Source organism: Bison bison, unplaced genomic scaffold (genome assembly GCF_000754665.1).
Source record: "Bison bison bison isolate TAMUID 2011002044 unplaced genomic scaffold, Bison_UMD1.0 scf7180017864109, whole genome shotgun sequence".
In the NCBI taxonomy this organism is placed as follows: domain Eukaryota; kingdom Metazoa; phylum Chordata; class Mammalia; order Artiodactyla; family Bovidae; genus Bison; species Bison bison.
This window is the reverse complement of record NW_011494681.1, coordinates 2,018,220-2,026,462: the sequence shown is the minus strand read 5'-3', so window position 1 is coordinate 2,026,462 and position 8,243 is coordinate 2,018,220. Positions and strand designations below refer to the sequence as shown.

The 8,243-nt window shown below is 42.5% G+C and overlaps 1 protein-coding gene across 1 annotated transcript in view; it reads right to left on the bottom strand.

The window, feature by feature from the left end:
* The window catches only part of MALSU1 (mitochondrial assembly of ribosomal large subunit 1), a 27,992-nt gene continuing 19,749 nt past the window's right edge, over positions 1–8,243 (bottom strand). Inside the window, exons 3-4 of the mRNA XM_010839049.1 lie at positions 2,184–2,265; positions 1–213 (exon numbers count right to left, since the gene is read on the bottom strand). Of these exons, the coding sequence (XP_010837351.1) occupies positions 26–213; positions 2,184–2,265 (270 nt within the window). The 3' untranslated portion in view covers positions 1–25. The remainder of the gene's footprint in view (positions 214–2,183; positions 2,266–8,243) is intronic.

The following is an 8,243-nucleotide window of genomic DNA, read 5'->3' as shown; positions in this document are numbered from 1 at the left end:
TTTGAAATGACTAAAGCAGTTCATTTTATTCATATTTAAACTCCACAGGAGTCACAGATGAAGTGTCATCTTCTATTCCAAGAATGAAGTCTTCAGGTAAGGTCTCAGGTGCTATCTGAGCTAACTGGTCATCGTAAGAACGTAGGGTCCATAATTTTTCTAATTCATAGGTTTCTCTGGTTTCTGGAAGCATCAAATGAATCACCATGCTGCCTACCAAGGACAGATAAGAATTACAAGTGAAGAAGCAGTTCATTTACTTTTATCCTTCTGATCTCACAAATTGTGACAATTGGAGCAGTGGTTCTCAAAGTGTGAACCCCAGATCAGCATTACCTGAGAACTTATTAGAAATGTAAATTGCGGACACCATCTAGCAAAAATACTGAAGTGATGCTGTGCTTTTCTCAGTGCATCATATTTAATACTCCTTGTGATAACCTACACAAGCAAAGGTGGGATCTGTCAGGGTTCGCTTGGTAGACAATCCAGAAGTACTGTAATTCTGCATAGCCTGTGAGCAAAGCACTGGCAGAGTTTTACCTTAGAAATACTGTCTCCTGGAACAAAGAGAAAGTTTGCTTACAACAGTGGTTCTCAATCAGGGACTTTGGTTTTTTTTTTTTAATTTCACCTTTTTTTTTAATTGAAGGATAATTGCTTTACAGAATTTTGTTTTCTGTCAAACCTCAACATGACTCAGCTGTAGGTATACATATATCCCTCGCCCTTTTGAGTTTCCTGAGAAATGTAGCACACTCCCATTGGCTATCTATTTTACACATGGTAATATGCTTCCGTGTTACTCTTTCCATACCTCTCCCCCTCTCCTCCCGCCCTGTAAGTAAATTCTTCAGCACCATTTTTCTAGATTCCATATCTATGCATTAGAATACGATATTTATCTTTCTCATTCCGACTCAGTTCACTCTATAATAGGTTCTAGGTTCATCTACCTCATCAGAACTGACTCTAAGGCATTCTTTTTTATGGCTGAGTAATACTCCACTGCGTATATGTACCACAACTTCTTTATCCATTCATCTGCTGATGGACATCTAGGCTACTTCCATGTTCTAGCTATCATAAATAGTGCTGCAATGAATAATGGGATACATGCATCTTTTAAATTTTGGCTTCCTTAGGGTATATGCTTAGGAGTGGGATTGCTGGGTCATATGGTGGTTTTATTCCTAGATTTTTAAGGAATCTCCATACCGGTAGTCTTCCATACTGGTTTTATCAATTTACATTCCCACCAACAGTGCAGGAGCGTTCCCTTTTCTCCACACCCCCTCCAGCATTTATTGTTTGTAGACTTTTTGATGGCCATTCTGACCTGTCTGAGGTGATATCTCATTGTAGTTTAGATTTGCATTTCTCTAATATGAGCGTCCATCAGGACATTTTGAATTTTCACCTTTTCAGGGTGCAGAGAGGAGAAAGGGGGCTGCTAAACATCCTACAACGCACGGAGTACTCCTCCCCGCCCCAAATGCTAACAGTGGCAGGGAAACCCTGACGGGTGCAGCCTTGGCAGAGAGTGTTTCTACCAGGGTAACTGCAGGCCTGCTTCCTGCCCCTCGCAAAAGACGTGCACATAATCACAGGGTTCATCTCTTTGAACTACATGCACAGGTGTCATCCAGTCCAAAAATGCTGCTTGATGTTGCTCCTGCTCTTGCTGAGGAACAACTACGTTGTATCAACCCCCGAATAACTCTCTTAGCTCACAAGATAAGATTTCAGAGCCTGCACAGTTCTACAGGCACTGTTTTTACCTTTGCATTAAGTACATTCTGGGGAATTACTTTGAAACTGTATATATTAATTCGCAAATCTGTTAGGTCTTCTCAGAATTCCAGTCTGCTTTTCTTATCATTCCCTGTGCCTACAATGCCCTTCCTTACAGGAATTACTTAAGGCCAAGGTTCTGTGTACACCAAGGAGCCTTCTACTGCCTTTGGGGGGGTCTCTCCCATGTTATTCATCCTGCTCTCCACCAGCTTTCTGACCTGTGTGGCTACTTAATACACACTAGGTGAAATGAGGATTTCAGATGTGAAAAAGACTGAGTAGGTTAAAACCAAAGAAAACTTAAAACAACTATCAAAAACTTTTTGTGGAAAACGTGATCCTTGTATAACTGAACATAGTTTGAGATTAGTGATACAGTAACTTACCAAAGTCCACACAGAGCCAGTCATCAGTGTCCTTCCCTTCGATCTTGACGTGAAGCTCACTTTTATACTTCAGGTGTTTGTACTGAAAAAAGCCAAGTCACATGTTAAAGGGGAAGAGGTTGAGGGACGTCTGTTCTTACTGAGGAGCCTTGGGCTTATTTGGGAACATGCTTATTCATTCCTCACAGCTATGCCAACCCCCTTAATAACAACCCCCCCTTAAATCCTACCCACATCCTACAGCTCTCTCCAGAAGCCCAAACCATTGTGATAGGCAATCAAAGTGCTTCTGAGGTAGACAGGCCTAAATTCAATACCCAGTTCTCACCAACTTCCTTCTGTCCATCACAGCTTCCCTTCACCCTTGGGAGGCAGATGTTTCTTCCTGTTTCAAGGCTCAGGCTATTCAAATGCACCCCATATTTAATACAGCACTATTTACAATATCCAGGAGATGAGAGCAACCTATATGTCCACTCACAGATAGATGGATGAGATGCAGTACATATATACAATGGAATATTACTCGGCCATAAAAAGGTGTGAAACTGGGTCATTTGTAGTGATGTGGATGAACCCAGAGTCTGTTAATAGAGTGAAAACAGGGAGAGAAAAACGTCATATATTAACGCTAATATTTTATATTCTATGTTATATAGAAAAAAGGTACAGACGTAGAAGAACAAATTGGTGGGTGTAGGGAAACAGAAGGCTAAAACGAATTGGGAGAGCAGCACTGCCATGTGTAAAACAGCTACCAGGAAGTTGCCACACAGCACGGGGAGCAGAGTTAGGTTTTCTGATGGCCTAGAGGGATGGGATGGGGGAGTGATGGTGGCAGGGAAGCACAAAGGGAAGGGCTGTATGTGTACATATAGCACTGTAAAGCAATTATATTCCAAATAAAAATGAATTTTAAAACAGATCAGTAATCTTGAAAAAAAATTTAAAATACCCTGAGAAAACTGTAATCAACAAGAAAAACCCACCCAAATGTTCATGGCAGCACTATTTACAATAAATAGCCAGGAGACAGAAGCAACCAATGGATAAAGAAGACGTGATACATGTATTCCATGGAATATCACTGAACCATAAAAAAGAACGAACTTGGGTCATTTTAGTAAATGTGGATAGACGAGAGAATCACACAGCAGTGATCAGAAAATATAACAGCATATACATGAGATCTAGAAAAATGGTACAGATGAACTTATTTGCAGGACAGGAATAGAGAAGCAGATGTGGAGAAAAGACATGTGGACACAGGGAAAGGGGAGGGTGGGATGGATAACACAACTCAGCCAGAAAAAGGAGCAAAATTGGGCCATTTCTAGTGAAAGCGTCATTCAGTCGTGTCCGATTCTCTGTGACCCCATGGCCTGTAGCCCCCCAGGCTCCTCTGTCCATGGAATTCTCCAGGCGATCTTCCCGACCCAGGGACTGAATCCAGGTCTCTCCTTCACTGCAGGCGGACTCTTTACCAAATGAGCCACCAGGGAAGACCAATTAATATAAAATATGGAATCTGGAAAAATGGTACAGATGAACTGACTTACAGGACAAAAACATAAGCAGAGAGAACGATGAGTGGACACAGGCAAAGAGGAGGGTGGGATGAACTGAGAGAGCAGAGTTGCTAATATATACACTGCCGTGTGTAAAATACATAGCTAGTAAGCAACTGCAGTACAGACAGCTCATGTTCTGCAGTGGCCAGAGGGGTAGGATGGGGAAAGGTGTGCGTGGGAGGGAGGCTGGAGACGATATATGTATACTTATAACTCATTCACAGTGCTGTATAGCAGAAACTAACAACAATGTAAACCAAATATCCTCTGATCACCATTATCTATGGGGAAAAAAGAACTATCATATGACCCAGCAATCACAATACAGGATGGATCTCACATCACCTAGAGAAAACCACAAGTCAAAAACACACGTACCCACTGTCCACTGCGGCACTATTTACAACAGCCAGGACATGGAATCAACTAGATTTTCATCCACAGATGAATGGATAATAAGATGTGGTCCATACATAGAATGGAACGTCAGTCAGTGAGGAACTAAACTGGGTCATTTGCAGTCATGTGGATGTACTGAGAATCTGTCCTACAGAGTGAAGTATGTCAGAAAGAGAACCAAATATGGTATATTAACACATATGCATAGAATCTAGAAAAATGGTACAGAAGAACCTCGATGCAGGATGTGACGGTCGCAGAAGCAGAGAAGGGACATGTGGACACGGGGAGAGAGGAGGCTGAGACGAACTGGGAGCGTAATGTTGACGTGTACACGCTACCGCTGTAGTGAGCCCGGGAGCCCGTGGGGAGCTGCTGTGCAGCTCGCCTGGTGCTCTGTGAGGACTAGCAGGGTGGGACAGACGGGGCGGTGGTCGCAGGGAGGCACAAAGGGAGAGGATCTATGAATATATATGGCTGATTCACTTTGTTAGCAGAAACTAACACAATATTGAAAAGCAATTATAGTTCAATTTTAAAAAATGTAATTATAAATTACTGGGAATGTAATCTGAGAAACCGTAATTCAAAGACACAAGCAACCCCAATGCTCGCTGCTGCACTACTAAAATATCCAGGACATGGAAGCAACCTAAATGTCCATCCAGAGATGAATGGATAAGATACTGTGGTACATACATACAAAGGAATATTACTAATAAAATGGACACAATTGAGTCACTTGTTACATGGATGAAACTGGAGTGTCAGAGTGATATAAGTAGGAAAGAGAAAAATGAGTATCGTATTAGCACATATACATGGAATCTAGAATAATGGTACAGGTGAACCTATTTATAAGGTAAAAATAGAGGCACGGAAGCAGAGAATGGACATGTGGACACAAGGGAAGGGGAGCTGGGGGACAGATTGGGGGAGTAGTCTTGACACGTACACACTGCCATGTGTAAAAGCGGCAGCTGGTGGGGAGCTGCTGTACCGCACAGGGAGCTCAGTGACGTGCCGAGTGATGACCTGCAGAGGTGGGACTGGGTGGGTGCGAAGTGGGGGAGGCTCAAAAAAGGGGACATATGTACACATACAGATGACTCTCCTGGGAGAGCTTTACAATACTGTAAACCATATATATACTCCAATTGAAAATAAATTTTAGAAGATCATTTATCATGAAAAAGAAAATAGAAATAGCATATGACTCAGAAATCCCATTATTAATATACCCTGAGAAAATGATAATTCAAAAAGACAGGCACCCCAATGTTCACTGCAGCACTGTTTACAAAAGCCAAGGCATGGAATGTACCTAAATGTCCATCCACAGATGAATGGATAAGATGTTGAAAATTTGGAATATTTGGAAATGATGCAGTATTTTTAGCAATAAAAGCAATGAAATTGTGCTATCTGCAGTGATAGGATGGGCCTAGAGTGTATCTCACAGAGTGAAGTAAAAAAGACAAAATCAAATATATATTAACACATACACATGGAATCCAGAAAACTGGTACAGATGAACCTATCTGCAGGCCAAAAACAGATGCAGAAGCAGAGAACGAACATGTGGACCTGGGGGAAGGGCAAGCTGGGATGAATTGGTGGCGTGGCGTTGCCATGTCTGCACCACCGTATGTAGAACACACCGCTCCTGGGAGCCGCTCCAGCACAGGGAGCTCCGCGCCGTGCTCTGCGAGGGCTCAGGTGGGCATGATTTGCTGGGCTGGAAGGGGGGCTCCAGAGGGAGGGGGCTTATGTATACTTACACTTCCTTCACACTGCTGTAGAGCAGGAACTACCAGAACGCTGTGAACCAATTACACGCCGATTAAATATAAATTAAACAACCATTATTCATGAAAAAACTAAAAACAGAACTGCCACATGAATCAGCAATTGCACTGTGTATATACCCAGAGAAAACCATAACTGAAAAAGACACACGCACCACAATGTTCACTGCAGCACTGTTCACAAAAGCCAGGACGTGGAAGCAACCTAGATGTCCATCCAAAGACGAATGGCTGAGAAGATGTGGTACATACATACAATGGAATATCACTCAGCCACAAAAAGGAAACTGGGTCATTTTTAGTGATATGGATGGAACTAGAGTCTGTCATACAGAGTGAGGTTACAGTACCAAATATCACATATTAACACATGTGGAATCTAGAAAAATACAGATGAAAACACGCAGGTCATGAATAGAGTTGCAGAAGTAGAGAACGGGATGTGGACATGCGGGAAGGGAAGGGTAGGAACGAGTCAGTAGTACCGCCACATATACACAGTCATGTGAAAAATAACAAGTGGGAAGTTACTGTAGAGCTAGGGGCCTCAGCTTGTGCTTTGTGATTTCCTAGGGAGGTGGGATAAGAGGGGGCTGCAGTGAGCGGGAGTCACAAATGGAGAGGATGATGTAAACATACCTGATCACTTTGTTGGACAGCAAAACCATAATATTGTAAAGCAATTAGAGTCCAGTTAAAAATTCAATTAAAAAAAAACTGAGAAAAGACCAGTAATCTTGAAAAGAAATTAAAAATGGAACTAACACAAGCCCCAGAAACCCCACTACTGGGCCTAAAACCTGAGAAAACCTTAATTCATAAGGACACATGCAACCCAATGTTCAATTCAGCACTGTTTACAACAGACAGGACATGGAAGCAACCTAGAGGTCCATCTTTGATGAATGGATTCCGATGCAGTACATATATACAGCAGAATACTGTTCGGGTATAAAAAGGAATGAAATTGGGTCATTTGTAGAGCTGTGGATGGTCCTGACTCTCCTACAGAGTGAAGTCAGAAAGAGAAAAACGAGTATCATATGTTAATACATATATATGGAATACAAAAATGGTACAGAGGACACTATTCGCAGAGCAGGAACAGACACACAGAACCAAAGAACGACATGTGGACACAGGGAAGGGAAGAAAGGGACAACCGGGAACGGGCACTTCCCACCTGCACTGTCATTGTGAAATGAAACAGATAGCCAGTGGGGTGCTGCCGTAACGCAGGGAGCTCAGCTCACTGCTCTGGAGTGACCTACAGGAGTAAGGTGACGCAGGCGGGTGTGGGGGGAAGCTCACAAAAGGAATACGTGTACAAACAGCTGATTCTCGTTCTTGGACAGCAGAAACTAACACAATATTGTAAAGCAATTATACTCCAGTTAACAAACATTAGAGAAATAAAAGATCACTAGTCTTGAAAAAAGATTAAAAATGGAACTACCATATGTCAGGGCAATCCATACTGGGAGATTAATGGATTGGGCAACCCATTAGGGAGAGGAGCACGGCCATACATACAGTGATGTGTGCAGAACAGCTCGTGTGAAGCTGCTGTGCAGCACAGGGCCTGAGCCCACTGCCTGTGATGACCTAAGAGATGGAGGGGCTGGAGGGCGTGGTGGTGCGAGAAAGGCACAAAGGTAGGGGATATGTCTGTACATGGAGCTGACTCACTTTGTTGGCCACCAGAAACTAATACAGCATTGTAAAGCAATTATACTTCAATTTTAAATTTCAAGGAATTTTGAAAAGATCATAATGTTGGAAAAAAACTAACTAAGAACAGAGCCCAAGGAATCCCTTACTGGGCATATAACCTGAGAAAACCGTAATTTAAAAAGATACATGCACCCCAATGTGCAACGCAGCAGTATTTACAATATCCAGGGTATGGAAGCAACCTAGATGTCCATCCACAGACGAATGGATTAAGAGATGTGGTACACATATACAAAGAAATATTCCTCAGCCATAAAAGGAATGAAATTGGGCATTTGCAGTGATGTGAACAGACTCAGAGTCTGTCATACAGAGGGAAGTGAGAGAAACAAGCATCAGATATTAACACACATTTGTGCTTTCTATATGTAACATAGAAAAACGATACAGATGAACCTATTTGCCAGGCAGGAATAGAGGCCCAAGCAGAGAATGGACATGTGAACCCAAGGGAAGGAGTGTAAAATGAACTGGTCGAGTAGCCCTGCCACATAAACACTACGTGTGTAAAATGTATAGCTAGCGGGGAGCTGCGTGTAGCTCAGGAA